The following is a 19,412-nucleotide window of genomic DNA, read 5'->3' as shown; positions in this document are numbered from 1 at the left end:
TCGATGTGCTGCATGTACTTACTCCTTCCTGTTCTTGCGTTCCATCTTACAGTAGCAGCGCCCTCTAGAATGCAGGAAGTAAGTCGTAAATGGGGAGCTGGATCCCGGCAATGTGAGTATTTGATAACCTCCTCATTCGCTGCTCATCATGTGCTCGCTGCTGAGTCCCCACACGCAGTAGGTAGGGAGGACGAGTTGGCCCCAGAGGAGCCCCGGGCCTGGTCACACAGACGACCGTTGTGACCGTGGCCTCTATGCCCCTGCCATTTATGCTTCTGTATCCTCCACCCATGTTAGTACTTTATATAGAGACTTGAGAGATTATATCACGATATCAACACGTAATAACAATTTACTTATGCAGCCAGGATCAGCAGCTTCTTTGAGGCTCTCTATCAATACATAAGTGCCCTCATATGAAGCACCAATAATTGTAACATTTAAAAATGTTTTAAATGTTTTGACAACCTGTATGGAAACACGCAATATCTGCAACTCACATTTTCTAACAGTCTTTTTTTTTCTGTAAATGTACACATGTACCATCAATGTTGTTAGGGCTCACGGTACTGAATATCTAACTGCCACATTTATCGATATGGTGATCTAAAAAGTGACATTATTTCTTCAAAAATAACTAAGCTTTTCTGATGATCAGACTGACAACTACATTAATTAAAAAAAGGCCAACAGTTCATTGGAGAGAAATTCTACAGATCTGTGTATGAAAATGATGACATGCAAACTGAATATTTTTAAGTGTAATCAAAACAGCATTCAATTGCTATAACAATACTCTTCGGAGTGGTTGAGCTAGATGATCACAGGTTAGATGCAGCCCAGTCTGGCAAGCAATCAGTAACTCTCTGACTGGAAATGGTTCAGAGGGTAGTAATTGATGTACCAACTTGCAGCACTGGACCTCGGCCAGATTTCAACAGAAATTTGAAAAATGAATACATCTCTAAAAACTGTTGTGCTTCTAGTTTTAAACTGATGGATGCAGCATTAACCCATTGTGCGTGGCCATCAATTACCCTCCACTCGATTACAATGTATTGCTACACCTGACCTGATTAACTTTAAATTGTTACACAGTCTCAAACACAATACTGTATAAGGCCTTGTTTCCACTGTACAACGCAGGGGACCTGTGTTACCCTCTATTGTAGTGCTGACTCCATTCAGTGACTGAACTGGACAGCACTGCACTGCAAGCCAAAATGCATGCAGCAACATTGCATTATTGCAAAACATGCCTGCACAGCCCATACGTGGAAACATCAGCCAGTGCAATGTATTCCCTTCTGATGTCCTTGCATACAGCACACAATGGCCTGGATTCACAAAAGCGTGATTATCACGCCCGCACTATGCTTCTCGCGCGGTTTACCGCGCGTAAAGGTTTGCTCGCGCTACGACAAAGGTTTGCACGCTTCAATGTTCGCATGTGCGCGCAAGCGAACATTAACGCGTGCAAACCTTTGTCAGAGCGTGAGTGAACCGCACGTGAAGCATAGCGCAGGCGTGATAAGCATTATCACGCTTTTGTGAATAAAGCCCGTTATGCGTTGCCGATCTTTGCGGAGCAACTCGTAAGTGTAAACGGGCCTAAAAGTTTGACACCTGTGAAAAGATGCTATAAAGTGAGGATTTTATTTATGAACTACTAAACCACAAAGTACAAAACCAAAAGAAAACACACTTTGGCTATTTTCGCACTATGTAGGATGCTGTCAGATCATGTGACCACTAGTTTTAAAAACAAAATCCATGTACTTAAAAAGAGATAAAGGAGCAAAACTGCCATAAGTGGGTATGCGGTGTCAGTCACTTGCATAGTAGAGTGCCCTTTCTCAGAGCTGGGACAAGGTCCTCCAGCACCCAAAGCTGAGACACCAAAGTGCGCCCCTCCACCCCTCCTGCCCCAGCCGTCACACGCGGATTTCTATTAGACTAAAGGTGGCCACACACTATACAATTTTTTAAATATCTGTTCAATTTTAGAATTTCAATAAATTTTTTTGACTGATTGTATCATTTCAAAAATATGACCAATGTACCACACACCTATATTCAATTTTTCCCCAATTATGATAAAAATGATTGGAAACTGACAAAATTGCTAGGGTGTGTATATGAATAAATTGACAATCTAACACACACAAATACAATCTTTAGATAGATTAAAGAAAAATATCTGGTATTCCAGATCGATAAAAATCGAAGAAAACTGGAAATCTGATCGGATTTTTCAGTCGAATGAAAAAAAAGCTTTAGATTTTTTGGGGAGATCCGATCGTTTTTATTGAATTGCCGTAAAATCGGATCATTTTATTATATTGTGTGTGGCCACCTTAAGAGGTGCCCCAGGGCCCCCAACCCACACAACAACCTTAATCTCTAGTTATCTGGCTTGCAGCCACTGCCATGTATCCCCTTTTCTTATTTATCTCTGCTTCAAACACAATAGGGGAATAATAGCGGAGGGAGTTGTGCGCCTTTTAGAAAAATAGGTCTGCACACCTGATTAATACGAAAAAAAATCTCAGTCTATAAACCAGGCCATTGGCCTTACACATACACTTGTATATAAATTGACTCGCAAACCAGCATTGAATGCAAATAATTGTGTATTGAAAAAGATACAAACAATCACATGTCTTATAGTGTCATTTGGGCATACGACACACTGACTGACAGTAAGTCTGAAACAAGGGGGGGAGTCACAGAAAGCACACATCAATCAAATAGCATAATAGTACACAGTATAATGGTGAACAGTACAGATATGAGCAAACCAAACAGTATGCTATGTACAAGAGTGTGACCCCAGCCCCAAGGTATACTCTGACAGCGCCTTTTCGGGAGGACCCTTTCTCAGAGGGTACATAAGTGACTCTTTCCTGGCTGCTGAGTTGTGCGCCCCCACCTACACTTCTCCCTGAGGCTGGAGCCTCTCCCGCCTCTGCCTCGGCCCTGCCCTTTCTACTGGTGTGAGTGGACCTTGGAGAATTGGTGCTGTTTTAAAGGTCAATGTGACACCAAATATTGATAGGATTTAGTTGCTTTCTCTGTTTATGCATTCTGTACATTGTTAACTGATAAATAGAAACTTGTATCGAACACCCAAAATACATACATTCGTTGAGCAGTCAGAAAGACTGTGTACAGTATTGGTTAATTAGCAATGTGAACCTTACAGTGTATCACAAAATGTAAAACAATAAAAGGAAAAAATTCGCATGAATCCTTATCATATATAGCACCAGAACTGAGATAAATAGAAACTACATGCTACATTACCTTTTAAAGCTTCCTCACTTTACTGCATATATTCACAATCATACTTAATCAATATGAGTGAATCAGCCCCCCAAAAATTGGTCCCATGTATGACTAAACTTCCTAAATGTGAATTATCTACTGCTTGGTGACACTGGCACTCTAGTTTCTTTGACTCTTCCTTTACAGTCATCTACAATCTTTAAGTATTGAAAATTAATGATATGACAGTCAGTAACATACTGCTCTCTTTCAGCTGCACCTCCTAACACTGATGTCAGTGGCCTCCCGCATCTACAAGCACCCGAGCCTCAGGAATTCTGTAAACCTAATTGTAGTTAAAGTCCTGGTAGTGGAGGATGAAGATAGCGGACCAGAAGTGTCAGACAATGGTGGCCTAACACTACGCAACTTCTGCAGGTGGCAGCAGAGCTACAACCCATCCAGTGATCGCCACCCTGAGCATTATGACACCGCCATCCTTATCACCCGCCAGGTATGCAGCACATCCTGTAGAATTTTTTGTGGCTATATTTCCAAAAGACTGCATATTACTTTAGAATAGAATGATGTAGTGGGTCTTCTCTTGGTTTTGCGCACTCGTTACACTATACTATTTGAGCCGTGTAACGATCGGTGTCAACACACAGAGAGAATCTGATTATTGGTGAGCTGCAGTATCACCAAGAATACAGATATATACCTGATTATTGATGATCTGCAGAATCACCAATAATACAAGTATGACTAACCTCTGTGACGTCCTTGGTATCAACACCTAGGAACTGAGCTAAGGTCTGAGCGTTTACACCTAAGTATTCACGACAGCAGAAGAGGAGCAACTGACAGCTAGCTCCTTATATGCTGGGAGCGCATCTGCAGCGCCACCCAGCCACCCAGCCAATCCGAGAGCTAGCTGGATTCAGCTGACCGGCAAGCCAGCTGACTCCTCGTCTAGCTGCATAAATGTCCTGCCACCGGGCGCGCGCACGCGTAATGCGTGCCCTGTTTGCGGCCGAAGGACCTGTGTGAAACAACGAGGCGGGGGCCGCCGCCGGCTGACACGTGGAGACGGCGTCCATGCCGCTCTCCGCCGTGGCGGTATCCCCGCCGGCTGTTACAAACCGACAGAAGCTCTAGTACTTTAAAAGAGTGTAAGTAGGTTCTACAAAGGTTCACCTAAGCATAACCCAGACCCTGTAGTTGTCATGACAGTGACATTGGCAACATACCCATGCTCTACATGCCAATATAAACCACCTTGTGCAGCCATAAAATGGAAGGGCATACAAAACATCCTTTCATTTTATCTTCACTTTAGAGACCGTCAAAACAAGTAAGAAACCTAGTTTGCAAGTTGTGGTTAATAATAAGCAGGTGACAATAGTAGCCCATATGTGAATGAATAGTGATGTCCAAGGTGGGCCCAACAGAGGAGAAACAGATGGATCTCTGCACAGTCTCATGCAGCTTCTCCTACTTTAAAGGGCAACTGAAGTGAAAAGACTATGGAGGCTGCCATGTTTATTTCCTTTTAAACAATACCAGCCCTGCTGGCTGCAGAAGTGTCTGAATAACACCAGAAACAAGCATGCAGAAACACCTGATCTGCTGCATGCTTGTTCAGGGTCTATGGCTAGAAGGACTAGAGGCAGAGGATCAGCAAGATAGCCAGGCAACTGGTATTGCTTAAAAGGAAATAAACATGGCAGCCTCCCTAGACCTATCTCTTCAGTTGCTCTTTAAATACACTTGACAATCACTTCTATCACCCTTCTATAGTTGTGAAGAGTTTGTGCCCACTGTAGAGTTATTGTCTTGCAGAAACGTATGTCCCAGTTTGTGGGCAGCCTATGATTATAGTTTTAAGAAATTAACTAATGAGAGGGATACATAGCTACCACTTCATTTCCTTTACAAAGAAAAAGAAAGAAAAAATGTTGTGATGACGAACCTCTTTCCTTGGTATTTTAGGAAATTCAGAATATCTGTGGGGATCAGGTTACCTGACACTACCTCACAGGTGTTTCTTTGATTGAATTTGCCAATGATCTGTTGAACCTAGCATGATTAATCAGTAAACTTCCAAACACTTGTAAAAGAACATTTTTGACAAGTGGGCAGTAATGGGACTTCCAGCCAGATAGCTCTATACTTCAATACTATACTGCAACATGGTAGTAGCAGTAGAATTGATTTTCAATCATTGTTCAGTAGAAATCTGTTTAAGATTCAGTGGGGCAACTGTTTTTTCAGTCACTACTACCGGATTGATTTCTGATTACACATCGATCAATAACTTGCTACATTGGCCTGTAAAATGCTAGCCTTATTCCAATGGCTGCATGCTTGCTTCTCTACTGAAGCCAAAAGACCAGTGTTAAACACAGGCCACTCACATTTGTAAAAGGGAGCAAACGTGGCACCCTCCATTTTCCTTTCACTACACGTATCTTGTCAAACACCACTATACAAACAGAAGAAAGGGAGCAATTTAGCATGTTAGGCCCGTTTCACATAGGCAGCTGCAGGGGGTGAATCTACCTCCTGTCTGCAGGTCTAGTCCACCCGTCAGGCACTGGAAGGGGCAGTTGGGATGCATCTGTCACCTGAAGTCACATCTGAGGACAGCCACGGCCACTCAGATACATGAGGTTGTTCTTTTGCTGCTGTGTAACCCAGAGTGTGTGCATTAATAGGTCCAAACTGGGTAATTGCCCAGGGCCCGAGAGCAAGCTGTAGGGGCCCCCAGGTCTCTCGTATTAAGTTAGTGGTGATCCCGCCAGGACTTGATTTGCTGTAGAAAGCACACAGTGGAGCATTCTCATCTGTCTGGTCAGTGCATTCCACCTTTCTTCCTTCAGTGTCCTTCTGCCTCAATCTGGGAGGGGTCTCTGTCTCTGTGACCTGCCAGTATTTTACCTACAGTAAGTATGTACATGCCAGCAGTGAATGGAGAAAAGGCTCCAGTGGGGATGGAGTCAGAAGGATGCAGAAGGAAGAAAGGGGTAGCGTGCCAGCTGGACAGATGAGAAAGTTTCACTTCACAATGGCCACCCGATGCTGACCCCTCATGTTGCTGTATGGGGGGGACTGAGGCCACCTAATGCTGCTATCCATCACGGGGGGAGGAGGGGTGGTGAAGCTATATTCAATGCTGTAATCTGGAGAGGGCACCTAATACTGCTATATTGGGGAAGGTCAGGGGCCCCATGTTAACTTTTGCCCAGGGCTCCAGTTTACCTGAAACCAGCCCTGGCGTAACCACCCCGCCTGTAACATGCTGACACACATGGGGTTACAACCGGACATTTCGACTGCATTAAATTGCAGCTGGAAGGCGCTCGCTGGTCAGCAGTTCACAGGTTGAGTACACAGTTCAGCCATCTGTATGAGAGACGCCTTAGAATGGGGAAATTCCTTGCCTTGCCTGAACACCCTATTACATCACAATCAGCTATTTCCAGAACATCCTTTAGTCTCTGGATTATCATCTTATGTCTCTCAGACAAAACATTTCTGCTATGCGGAGGAGGAAAAAGTGTCTGCAAAGACCTTCTGGTTTATACTCAGGAGGACCTCTGCTGCTAAGCTACATAGGGGCAACCTCAATAATTATCAAAGCAGAATCAGCAGTAAAGTTGCAGCTGAGAGCTACTCCACAGGATACTTGAGTAAAAGGTTTCTGTTACCCAGATGCTATGCTTAAAGAGGAATTACAGCCTAAACAAACATACTGTCATTAAGTTACATTAGTTATGTTAATTAAAATAGAAAGAAGTTTTAAATCAGGATGATACCATTTACTGATGGCTAACACGGTACAATACCCTACTAATTAAAATAGATAGGTAATATAATCTCTTACCCACCCTGTTTTAAAAGAACAGGCAAATGTTTGATTTCATGATGGCAGCCATCTTTTTGGTTGAAAGGAGGTGACAGGTGGCATGTCACAAGTAAGCGGAAATTGATTTTAATTGTTTTTTTTTTTCACAAAGTGTCATTTTCCGCTAACTTGTGACAAAAAAAATAAATCTTCTATGAACTCACCATACTCCTACCGGAATACCTTGGGGTGTCTTCTTTCTAAAATGGGGTCATTTGTGGGGTTCCTATACTGCCCTGGCATTTTAGGGGCCCTAAACTGTGAGGAGTAGTCTTGAAACCAAATGTCGCAAAATGACCTGTGAAATCCTAAAAGTACTCATTGGACTTTGGGCCTCTTAGCGCACTAAGGGTGCAAAAAAGTGCCACACATGTGGTACTGCCGTGCTCAGAAGAAGTAGTATAATGTGTTTTGTGGTGTATTTTTACACATACCTATGCTGGGTGGGAGAAATATCTCTGTAAATGACAATTGTTTGATTTTTTTTACACACAATTGTCCATTTACAGAGAGATTTCTCCCACCCAGCATGGGTATGTGTAAAAATACACCCCAAAACACATTATACTACTTCTCCTAAGTACGGCGATACCACGTGTGACACTTTTTTGTAGCCTAGGTACGCTAAGGGGCCCAACGTCCTATTCACAGGTCATTTTGAGGCATTTGTTTTCTAGACTACTTCTCATGGTTTAGGGCCCCTAAAATGCCAGGGCAGTATAGGAACCCCACAAGTGACCCCATTTTAGAAAGAAGACACCCCAAGGTATTTCCCGTTAGGTGTATGGTAAGTTCATAGAAGATTTTATTTTTTGTCACAAGTTAGTGAAAAATGACACTTTGTGAAAAAACAATAAAAATCAATTTCCGCTTACTTTTGACAAAAAATAAAATCTTCTATGAACTCGTCATACACCTAACAGAATACCATGGGGTGTCTTTTTTCTAAAAAGGAGTCACTTGTGGGGTTCCTATACTGCCCTGGCATTTTACGGTCCCAAAACCGTGAGTAGTCTGGAAACCAAATTTCTCAAAATGACTGTTCAGGGGTATAAGCATCTGCAAATTTTGATGACAGGTGGTCTATAAGGGGGTGAATTTTGTGGAACCGGTCATAAGCAGGGTGGCCTCTTAGATGACAGGTTGTATTGGGCCTGATCTGATGGATAGGAGTGCTAGGGGGGTGACAGGAGGTGATTGATGGGTGTCTCAGGGGGTGGTTAGAGGGGACATTAGATGCAATCAATGCGCTGGGGAGGTGATCGGAAGGGGGTCTGAGGGGGATCTGAGGGTTTGGCCGAGTGATCAGGAGCCCACACGGGGCAAATTAGGGCCTGATCTGATGGGTAGGTGTGCTAGGGGGTGACAGATGGTGACAGGAGGTGATTGATGGGTGTCTCAAGTTGTGATTAGTGGGGGGGAATAGATGCAAGCAATGCACTGGCGAGGTGATCAGGGCTGGGGTCTGAGGGCGTTCTGAGGGTGTGGGCGGGTGATTGGGTGCCCTAAGGGCAGATAAGGGTCTAATCTGATGGGTAGCAGTGACAGGTGGTGACAGAGGGTGATTGATTGGTAATTAGTGGGTGTTTAGAGGAGAGAACAGATGTAAACAATACACTTGCGAGGCGATCTGACGGTGGGTCTGCAGGCGATCTGATGGTGTGGGTGGGTGATCAGATTGCCCGCAAGGAGCAGGTTAGGGGCTGATTGATGGGTGGCAGTGACAGGGGGTGATTGATGGGTGGCAGTGAGAGGGTGTGATTGATGGGTGATTGATAGGTGATTGACAGGTGATCAGTGGATTATTACAGGGAAGAACAGATGTAAATAATGCACTGGCGAATTGATAAGGTGGGGTCTGAGGGTAATCTGAGCGTGTGGGCGGGTGATTGGGTGCCCGCAAGGGGCAGATTAGGGTCTAATCTGATGGGTAACAGTGACAGGTGGTGATAGGGGGTGATTGATGGGTAATTAGTGGGTGTTTAGGGTAAGGAACAGATGTAAACAATGCACTTGGGAGGTGATCTGACGTCGGATTTGCGGGCGATCTATTGGTGTGGGTGGGTGATCAGATTGCCCGCAAGGGGCAGGTTAGGGGCTGATTGATGGGTGGCAGTGACAGGGGGTGATTGATGGGTGATTGATAGGTGATTGACAGGTGATCAGGGAGGATAGCTGCATACAGTACACAGGGGGGGGGGTCTGGGGAGAATCTGAGGGTGTGGGGGGGGGGTGATCAGGAGTCCCCAGGGTGCAGTTAGGGACCTAATAAAAAATAGTGTTAACAGATAGTGACAGGGAGTGATTGATGGGTGATTAGGGGAGTGATTGGGCGGCGGGGTGTTTGCGGGTGGGCGGAGCCAGTTGCCGGGGGAAGCGTGCATCATCAATGACGCGATTGTTCCCCCGGCATGCCGAAAGGGCGCAATGCCCTTGGGCGTATTGCGGTCCTTTCGGCGTCCACTTTGCCGCCGCCCATAGGCTGTGAGCGGTCGGCAAGTGGTTCAACACTCGCCAGTCTGTATAAAATGATTATATACATGAGATTGTAATCAGGGATTGTGATGAACAACAGATGTCTCTAATGCTGGGAATACATGGTTCGTTTTTGAGCCATTTAGATGGCTCGATAATTTACGACATGTCCGATCTCCCGTTCGATCGTTTCGCAGCTTGATTTCTCATAGAGGTGAATAGAAAAAGATAAGAAAAAGGAGCAGAAGAGAATCAACTGCAGAATCGAGCGGGCAGAAACGAACCGTGTATTCCCAGCGTAACATCCAGACACATTGGCCCATATGCAATTAACTTTTTCTCTAGAGTTTTCTCCTGGGTGATATTTTTAAACTTGTCAATAAAATGCAATTTAAGCCACCAGAAAGCAAGAAAATACTCAAAATAATTTTGATAGCACCTTTTCACCTACTTTTTGGTGCTTTTTTAGTTGAAAAGTGCTGGAAAGTTATTTTAAATTGAAAATGAAACATTGGCCTCAATTCACTAAGCTTATCTCCTGTCTTTAATAACGTTTCTAGAGTTATCACAATGGTGATCAGGCATGTAGTATTCAGGAAACATTTTATCTCAGGCAAACCTAAAGTTAACTCTTCTGTCGTTAAGTTAACTCTTCAATCCTTAAAATAACTCCAGAGTTCTAAAGTTAAAGACAGGCTGTTAATTAAGTGCGTGTGAAAATAACTACTACAGAGGAGGTAACTTAACTACAGAGGAGGTAACTTAACTACAGAGGAGGAAGCTTATCTACAGAGGAGGTAACATAAGGAATTAAGAGATAAGATAACTCTCTTAGGGCCATATGCAATTCACTTTTTCACCTGAGTTTTCTCCTAGATGATATTTTCACAAGTTGTCATAAAATGCCTTTTAAGCCACCAGCAAGCAAGAAAATACTCAAAATAAATTTAATGGTCCTTTTTCACAAACTTTTGGGTACTTTTTCAATTGTAAAATGCTGAAAAGTTACTTTAAAGAGACGATGAAAATTATCTCCTAGGAGAAAACTCAGGTGAAAAAGTAAATTGCATATGACACTTACTGTGTGGTGGTAAGTTTTCTCTTGCCTTATTATCTCCAGCATGATCTTAGTGAATTGAGGCCAATATCTCCAAGGTGAAAACTCTGGTGAAAATTTGAATTGCATATGGCCCAGATTGTGTGAAAGTTTCATGGTCATATGATTTTTAGGATTTGGATTATTTTTGAAAAGAGTTCTTCTGGAGGATGCTGTTATCACTAGTGTTTTTTTTTATCTACCAGCATACTGTTTCATCTGTACTTATCTGTACAATGCCTGTAGGCAGAAATTCATCTGACTGTTCATTTATTCTGTGTGTAAGGACTTTTGTGGACATGAAAGCTGTGACACTGTCGGAGTTGCAGATATCGGGACAGTGTGCGACCCCAGCAAGAGCTGCTCTGTAATTGAAGATAGTGGACTGCAGGCTGCCTACACTTTGGCCCATGAGCTAGGTATATTTTTTTCACTTATGTGCTGTAATTCAAGGGTCATTCTACCCATAAATAATTTGGTGGAGTGGATACTGAAGAGATAAATACCCATATAGTCACTTCTATACATGTGGCAACCCATGGTGACATGTCTGTACTTCGCACATCTGCACAACAACTACAGATATTCTGAGGTTCCTTTACCTATTTTAATATTTTTTTCTAATGTATACTATAAATAATGCAATGGAAGGAGCATGAAAATACTTTGACAAAGAGGTACAGTAGTTACAAAGTTATTAAGGTTGAAAAAAATGTTCATCAAGTGCAACCTTTTGAGCATCATTACTTTTGCAGTCCAGAGAGCCACACGGTCAGGACCTGTCTGGCGGATCGAGGACGTATCTCCTTCCCACACCTAGTTTTTCTAAGCGCTTGTGATTTGTAAAGCTCTTGGTAATGCAATGCTAAGGGTCTTTTTTAAAACATCACATCCCTCAAGTGGGATCACACCCATAGCATTACATTAGCAAGAGCTTTTCAAATCACAAGCGCTTACAAAAGGCTTAGAAAAGTGCTGCCATTGGGTTCAAGGCCTAAAACCCTTTTAAATGCAAGTACAGTATGGGCTTGATTCAGAAAACTGTGATTAGTCCTATCACGGCCGTTTTTGTGCGCATTCGCGAATTTGCACGCGAAAATCACAAAAATTTGAGATTGCGCGCAGATTCACGATTGCGCGCAAACATGGAAAAGCACACGAAAATGATATGACTTATCACGGTTTAGTGAATCAAGCCCAATATGCGCCATAGCTATTTCCTGTGGTACGTATTCACTCTTACTGTGAAAATCTCTTTTCTAAATAAAGTGATTGTGAAATTGCCCAGTGATCTGATAACGGGATCACCACAGACCCAAGTATAGTTAGGGGATCAGATCATTTTAAAACTAATACTCGTTTTGTCTACCCCATTTGCACTTAAACGTGTAAAATATCATTTAACAAAAGTAAAGGTCAAATAAGGCATACATTTCCCATCAGTTGAATGGCACACTCTGGCGTAAGGGTCACATTATTGACAGTTTTTGCGATGGGGCAGGAGCATTGCACCACATCGCAACGCAGAAAATAAGTATAAAATCAGCCTGGAAAACACCTGAAGTGAGAGGGATATGGAGGCTACCATATGTATTTCCTGTTAAACAATGCAAATTGCCTGGCTGTCCTGCTGAGCCTCTGCCTTTAATACTTGTAACAATAAACCCTGAACAAGCATGCAGATAAGTGTTGGACTGGATTTTCCACATACCGGTACTTGTTTCAGGTGTGTGATTCAGACATTACTAATGCATGAAAGTTCAGCAGGATGCCAGGCAACTTGTAATGTTTAAAAGGAAATTAATATGGCAGCCTCCATATCCCTGTCACCTCAGATGTCCTTTAAAACAGGGATAAATGGCCCCTGAGAGGTTTGCTAAATCAGTTGCCATGTTTTTACGGATATGAGGAAGTGCATGGAAAAGCAAGTAAATTATGCAAATCCTATGAAGTAGTTTGTGCACGGTGACTGTTCCTTATATTGTAACTACAGTAATAGGTGTGTGCATAGCTGTCAGTAATATACTTGTGAACTGTTTGTTCTTTGTACTTAGCTCACATCCTTAGCATCCCACATGACAACTCTAACAACTGTAAGAAGGTTTTTGGAGATCTGGACAGAAACCACCTGATGGCCCCTTTTGTTCTGAAGCTCAACAAGTCGCAGCCTTGGTCTCCCTGCAGTGCTTTTTACCTTATGGAATTCTTTGACAGTGGTCATGGTAAGAAGTATTTCTCATGCATCATCTTATGTCCTTCTTTTTGTAAAATATCATCATTGCAATTCCACCAATGAGCATACAGCTGTCAGGTCACTGCTGTGGGTACACCTCTGTCACCTCACAATGCAATGTACCTGCAGCAGTAATTTTAGTTCTGTTTCAATACTAAAAGCGTGTCATTCCCATACTTTATTTTACAAAAATGCATCATCATCAGCAGCAGCAGCAGCCCATACAAGCAGTAGTTTCAAAGAAGATTATTCAGTCATGGATCAGCACACATTGTATCTAATTTACGGTATAACAGATAAGATTGTACATACTGGAGTTAAAAGTCTTGGGGTGAACTAAGTCATGCAAGTTTATTGCAACAATTATTCGAACCATATTTAAGACATTCAAACATGCTTAAATATAAAGTAAATATATGTCAACACTTTAAATTGTGCTTTAAAAAAAACTTTAATGAATCTATTAATTTGAAAGGTATAACCAATTACTCTGTTCATTTGCCAGTAGTAAGTAAGCTACAGTCAGTGCTATTCTCTGCTTCAGTAATCAAAGTTTCACCACTCCTCTACATGGTTTAAGTGGATCCGAGATGAACTTTTAGGGCTCGTTTCCACTATCGCGAATCTGCATGCGTCCAACGCATGCAGAATCGCACATGTAATGCAAGTGGATGGGCCTGTTTCCACTGTAGCGTTGTTGAGGTGCGTTTTTTTCAGCGGTGAAAAAACACACAAAAGAGCCACAGAATTCGCCTGCGAGTGGAATGCATGCGAATCGCCGCTAATGTATTTAATAGGGAATTCGCCTGCGGCTATGGTATGCGAATTTTCATGCGAAATCGCATAGATACCAATGTAACTTCAAACAGGCAGTGACATGGTTAAATTTGCATATACCCTCACCTATGCGAATTCGCATGCGAATTCGCGGCAAAAAACGCGGAAAATATTCGCATCCGCATGCTATTTCATGCTATTTCATCAGCGGTGGAATCCAGGCGATTCTGCACCGCAATAGTGGAAACGAGCCCTTAGGCTGCATTTCCACTTGTGCGGTGCGAATCACCGCGGTAAAAATTTGCATTCGGGTAAATGCGAATTCGCATGGATGATGATGTATGCGAATTTAACCATGGCAGTGCTGGTGTGCTTTTCCATTGTTTCTATGCGAATTCGCATGAAAATTCGCATGAAAATTCGTATACCCAAACCTCATGCAAATTTCCTATTAAATACATTGTATGCGATTCGCATAGCGGTATGCGGTATGCGAATTCTGATGGCTCTGCCATGCGAATTTTTTCTGCACAGAAAAACGCAAAGGAATCCTGACAAGTGGAAACAGTCCCATTCACTTGTATTGCTATGTGAATTTGCATGCGAAAAACGCATGCGAATTCGCGATAGTGGAAATGAGCCCTTACTCATTGCATAATTGTGTTCCTTTCCTATGGTTTATAGGGCATTCCTCAAGCCAACTATTTTTTTTGTTTTTGTTTTAATACTCGAATTCCCTATAAACTAAACAAGCCTCGCCCACAGTTTTTCAGAGAGCCTTGGCAGTATCAAGGGCTCATGGGAGCTCAGTCTGGGCAGGAGGAGGGGGAGGTATTACTAGCCAGAGATTTCAGAGGCAGAGGGGAGGAGGGAGGAGGAGGGGGATTAGGTTTTTTTAACAGAAGATGCAGATAAGCTTGCCTGTTTGTAATGTTTACAAACAACATGGCTGCTGTCATTGTATCACAGGAAGAAATCATATTTTATTGAAGCTGTTTGCAGCTAGATTTGCTGTGTAAACTATCTAAACTTTAGATAAGATATATAGACAAGTTACTTGTTATAGTTAATTTTTCATCTCGGCTCCGCTTTTAAGGCTGGTACAAACCATGCAACTTCCCATCAGATCGACGGGTCAAATCGATCATTTCCAACATGTCCGATCTGCTCCCAATTGATAATAGGATCAATTTTAGTGCAGCGATGGTCTGAAACTTCATCCCGTTATCGATCGGCAGCAGATCAGACATGTTGGAAATTATCGATTCGACCTGTCAATTTGGCAGGTTGCATCATGTGTACTGGGCAATAAAGTGATACTCATATTTATTTCACTTTTGAAGTGCCGATAACATCTATAAACAAAGCAAGAGATGATTTTGTGTAACAGCTCAATCTTTCCTATAACAGTTCAGAGTGCTGTACAGATGGGTTGCTTCCAGTGGGTGGGGTGAGTAGGACAATGATGCATTTAGGGCAGGTCGGGCACTAGATGTTACTAAAGATTCAGCATGCCAGACCTTTAGACAGATTTGGTGGGCTCCTGTACACACACTAGATTCTTGGCCTAGACTGACCATAACATCCGCCCCTGCTGAATTTTAATACAATGTTTGTACTTAGCTTAAACCTCGCACAGATCAGGGCCAAGTGCTGTACAGACATGTTGGTAGCCTGGAATCTAGCGACACATCTGCTGCTATGGATGAGGGAGGAGCGATGTGCATTACACAACAGGGTGGCTTGTGGTGAGAAGGGTGAGTAGAACAATGCACTCACGGGTTGGTGTTGCTAAAAACCCTGCATGTCTGAACTTTAGACAATGTCAGCGGCTTCCAAGACACACTAGGATCTGAAGTGAGACCGTTCTTAACAGCTAAGAACAGCAGAGCTGGATTGTCCATAAGGCACTCTAGGCAGGTGCCTATAGGCACCAGAAGATAGAAAAGGCGGCTCACTACACTCCTCAAGTGCCTCTCTTCCTCCTTCACTATACAGCAGAACGTACAGTAAATGGTGAGTTACTCACCCAGCTCTCTGCATTTCACTGATGAGCTCTCCCTTCAGCCGGACGCATCTCTAGCTACCTAATGCTTGGGGGCACCTTTAGCTACTTAGTATTAGGTAACAAGAAGCACTCAATGTTAAGGGGCACCAGTGGCTACTTACACTGAGCAGGGGAAGTAGGGGGAGGTGAAAGTTGAGCCAACCAGCACATTTGTGGTGCGGTTTGGCTTAGGTTTGTGGAGTTTAGGTTGCCAGAGCATCTGTGCCTACAGGCTCCTGTGATGTAAACCCTGGCCTGCACCTCTGCCAAGTTAAATCCAGGGTGTGTATTTAGCATGAGAGTAGAAGTAAAAATCAGGAAGTTTATGTCATCATTGATATGAGCCTTCTTTAATGCTGTTTTAGGTACTGTACCATTTATAGCCACAGTAGTTGCTCACAGCTTCATTTCTGTTTTAGAAAACCAGTTGCATTCACAGGCTCTCAATCAAAGTAACAGCAGGACTCACCGTTCTTGCTGTTGAGTCAGTCAAGTGACTGTTAGTCAGATGAGCTCTATGATTGTCAGTTACAGAGATAATGCATTATTTTTGCAGCACCGCTGAGTATTCATCCAGTTGGTGCCAGTTCCCCTACCCTCTGTCTACATATCATTGCTATATTGTGTTGTGATTTTGCTGAATAGCTTACAATGCGGGATAATGTTGTACAATAATATAATATAGATAGCATACAAATCAGTAATACAGTAACAAGTCAGTAGTAAAGTCAAGTTCAAAGCATACACAGCTGTATTTTAGACTTACAGTGGTTTGCAAAAGTATTCGGCCCCCTTGAAGTTTTCCACATTTTGTCATATTACTGCCACAAACATCAATCAATTTTATTGGAATTCCACGTGAAAGACCAATACAAAGTGGTGTACACATGAGAATTAGAATGAAAATCATACATGATTCCAAACATTTAAAAAAAAAAAAATAACTGCAAAGTGGGGTATGCGTAATTATTCAGCCCCCTGAGTCAATACTTTGTAGAACCACCTTTTGCTGCAATTACAGCTGCCAGTCTTTTAGGGTATGTCTCTACCAGCTTTGCACATCTAGAGACTGAAATCCTTGTCCATTCTTCTGTGCAAAACAGCTCCAGCTCAGCCAGATTAGATGGACTGCGTTTCTGAATAGCAGTTTTCAGATCTTGCCATAGATTCTCGATTGGATTTAGATCTGGACTTTGACAGAGCCATTCTAACACATGGCTATGTTTTGTTCTAAACCATTCCATTATTGCCCTGGCTTTATGTTTAGGGTCGTTGTCCTGCTGGGAGGTAAACCTCCACCCCAGTCTCAAGTCTATTGCAGACTCTAAGAGGTTTTCTTCCAAGATTGCCCTGTATTTGGCTCCATCCATCTTCCCATCAACTCTGACCAGCTTCCCTGTCCCTGCTGAAGAGAAGCACCCCAGAGCATGATGCTGCCAACACCATATTTGACAGTGGGGATGGTGTGTTCAGAGTGATGTGCAGTGTTAGTTTTCCACCACACATAGCGTTTTGCATTTTGGCCAAAAAGTTCCATTTAGGTCTCATCTGACCAGAGCACCTTCTTCCACATGTTTGCTGTGTCCCCCACATGGCTTGTGGCAAACTGCAAATGGGACTTCTTATGCTTTTCTGTTAACAATGGCTTTCTTCTTGCCAATCTTTGTGCAGTGCCAACTTTGTGCAGTGCACAACTAATAGTTGTCCTATGGACAGATTCCTTCACCTGAGCTGTAGATCTCTGCAGCTCGTCCAGAGTCACCATGGGCCTCTTGACTGCATTTCTGATCAGCGTTCTCCTTGTTCGGCCTGTGAGTTTAGGTGGACGGCCTTGTCTTTGTAGGTTTACAGTTGTGCCATACTCCTTCCATTTCTGAATGATTGCTTGAACAGTGCTCCTTGGGATGTTCAAGGCTTTGGAAATCTTTTTGTAGCCTAAGCCTGCTTTAAATTTCTCAATAACTTTATCCCCCTGACCTGTCTGATGTGTTCTTTGGACTTCATGGTGTTGTTGCTCCCAATATTCTCTAAGACAACTTATGAGGCAGTCACAGAGCAGCTGTATATGTACTGACATTAGATTACACACAGGTGCACTCTATTTAGTCATTAGCACTCATCAGGCAATGTCTACGGGCCATTGACTGCACTCAGACCAAAGGGGGCTGAATAATTATACACACCTCACTTTGCGGTTATTTATTGTAAAAAAAAAAAATGTGGAATCATGTAAGATTTTCGTTCCACTTCTCACGTGTACACCACTTTGTATTGGTCTTTCACATGGAATTCCAATAAAAGTGATTCATGTTTGTGGCAGTAATATGACAAAATGTGGAAAACTTCAAGGGGGCCGAATACTTTTGCAAACCACTGTGTAACTAAATTGAACCATGTCATCATATTCTATTAAGCCTATTATAACGTGGTGTTTTCTTCCGATGAAATGTATATTCAGCAGATCCCACTCTTGCATTACTTCAAATCTGTAAGGGCCCGTTTCTAGTTGTGCGGTGGGAATCGCCGCGGTAAAAATTCGCATGCGGATACGAATTTCGCATGCGGTTATATGCGAATTTTCATGCGGATATGATTTCGCATGGATGACGATGTATGCGAATTTAACCATGGCAGTGCCTGTGTGCTTTTCCATTGATTCCATGCGAAATCGTATGCGAATTCGCATGAAAATTCGCATACCAATACCGCATGCGAATTCCCTATTAAATACATTGAGCCTGATTCACAAAGCGGTGCTAACAGTTAGCACGCTGGTGAAAAGCCCTTTATCATGCCTAAACTCAGTTTAGGCATGATAAGTTTAAGTGTGATAAGTTTAGGTGTGATAAGTTTAGGCATGATAAGTTTAGGTGTGATAAGTTTAGGCGTGATAAGTTTAAGCACCAACTGGGTTAGCACCGCAGTGCACAGCTGATCAAAAGTTTTGCGCTAGCAAAGTCTAGTGCACTTCGCATAGAGTTTAATGGCACTGCTTTGCGTGCGGGACTTTGTGCGCGATCTAAACGTATCTAAACTTAGCATGCCTAAACTTATCACGATTAAACTTATCATGCCTAAACTTATCACACCTAAACTGTCTTTTCACCAGCGTGGTGCAATGGTTATCACGCCTAAAATCTCTAATTGGGTTAGCACCGCTTTGTGAATCGAGCCCATTGTATGCGATTCGCATAGCGGTATGCGGTATGCGAATTCTGATGGCTCTGCCATGCAGATTTTTTCTGCACAGAAAAACGCAAAGGAATCCTGACAAGTGGAAACAGTCCCATCCACTTGTATTGGCTATGCGAATTTCCATGTGGCAAACGCATGCGAATTCTCGATAGTGGAAACAGGCCCTAATACATTTCTCCAACCAGAAACTATTTAATACCTCATGCCAATATGTGTTTTACCTATATTACCTTGCAGGCAAACCTTACCTTTATTAATTTAACATGGTAAATATTTTTGGCACAATAAAATATGATTCATTGTTAATGGATGGCTTGGAAATTATTTTTACATACCAGCTGGTGGCGTATAGTACATTGTGCAGGGCAGACAAGTACACCATTCTGTATTAAACAATTGGACCAATCGAAATGCA

At 42.7% G+C, this 19,412-nt stretch overlaps 1 protein-coding gene and 1 long non-coding RNA gene across 3 annotated transcripts in view; one reads left to right on the top strand and one right to left on the bottom strand.

The window, feature by feature from the left end:
* Window positions 1-19,412, bottom strand: part of LOC137521305 (uncharacterized) — a 114,606-nt gene that overhangs the window by 21,765 nt on the left and 73,429 nt on the right. The window lies entirely within an intron of this gene.
* ADAMTS8 (ADAM metallopeptidase with thrombospondin type 1 motif 8) overlaps window positions 1-19,412 on the top strand; it is a 117,947-nt gene that overhangs the window by 31,071 nt on the left and 67,464 nt on the right. For both annotated transcript variants that reach the window (XR_011022088.1, XM_068240391.1), the window contains exons 2-4: window positions 3,542-3,781; window positions 11,032-11,164; window positions 12,800-12,967. Coding sequence is in view for 1 of the 2 variants with exons in the window: in XM_068240391.1 (XP_068096492.1) it covers window positions 3,542-3,781; window positions 11,032-11,164; window positions 12,800-12,967 (541 nt within the window). In the remaining variant the exon portion in view is untranslated. The remainder of the gene's footprint in view (window positions 1-3,541; window positions 3,782-11,031; window positions 11,165-12,799; window positions 12,968-19,412) is intronic.

This window comes from Hyperolius riggenbachi, chromosome 6, assembly GCF_040937935.1.
Source record: "Hyperolius riggenbachi isolate aHypRig1 chromosome 6, aHypRig1.pri, whole genome shotgun sequence".
Taxonomy (NCBI): Eukaryota; Metazoa; Chordata; class Amphibia; order Anura; family Hyperoliidae; genus Hyperolius; species Hyperolius riggenbachi.
The sequence above is the reverse complement of the archived record's forward strand: the minus strand, read 5'-3'. Positions and strand labels throughout refer to the sequence as shown.